At 58.7% G+C, this 598-nt stretch overlaps 1 protein-coding gene across 1 annotated transcript in view; it reads left to right on the forward strand.

Annotated features, from left to right (window-relative positions):
• Positions 1-516, forward strand: part of LOC103776613 (metal transporter CNNM4-like) — a gene marked incomplete at both ends in the record, with an annotated part of 822 nt that extends 306 nt beyond the window's left edge. Inside the window, 1 exon segment of the mRNA XM_008944131.1 lies at positions 1-516. This exon segment is cut by the window's left edge and continues 27 nt beyond it. Coding sequence (XP_008942379.1) covers positions 1-516 — 516 coding nt within the window.
• Between the last annotated feature and the right edge of the window lie 82 nt (positions 517-598).

Genomic DNA, 598 nt, shown 5'->3' on the forward strand with positions numbered 1-598 from the left:
TGGCCGTGGGGGCCAACACCATCGTGGTCACCAAGTTCTTCATGCTGGTGACGTTCCCCCTCTCCTACCCCATCAGCAAGCTCCTCGACTGCATCCTGGGCCAGGAGATCGGCACCGTCTACAACCGGGAGAAGCTGGTGGAGATGTTGAAGGTGACGGAACCCTACAACGACCTGGTGAGGGAAGAGCTCAACATGATCCAGGGAGCCCTGGAGCTCCGCACCAAGACGGTGGAGGACGTGATGACCCCGCTGCAGAACTGCTTCATGATCAACAGCGACGCCATCCTGGACTTTAACACCATGTCAGAGATCATGGAGAGCGGCTACACCCGCATCCCCGTCTACGAGGACGAGCGATCCAACATCATGGACATCCTCTACGTCAAGGACCTGGCTTTCGTTGACCCCGATGACTGCACCCCGCTCAAAACCATCACCAAATTCTACAACCACCCCGTCCACGTCGTCTTCCACGACACCAAGCTGGATGCCATGCTGGAGGAGTTCAAAAAGGGTGAGGGGGGCCGGGGCGGGGGGTGCCAACGATTGTTTCCCCTCCGATGGCTTCCCCTCGGAGCAAAACTCGGGGGGAGTTT

Source organism: Merops nubicus, unplaced genomic scaffold, assembly GCF_000691845.1.
Source record: "Merops nubicus isolate BGI_N331 unplaced genomic scaffold, ASM69184v1 scaffold48417, whole genome shotgun sequence".
Lineage (NCBI taxonomy): Eukaryota > Metazoa > Chordata > Aves > Coraciiformes > Meropidae > Merops > Merops nubicus.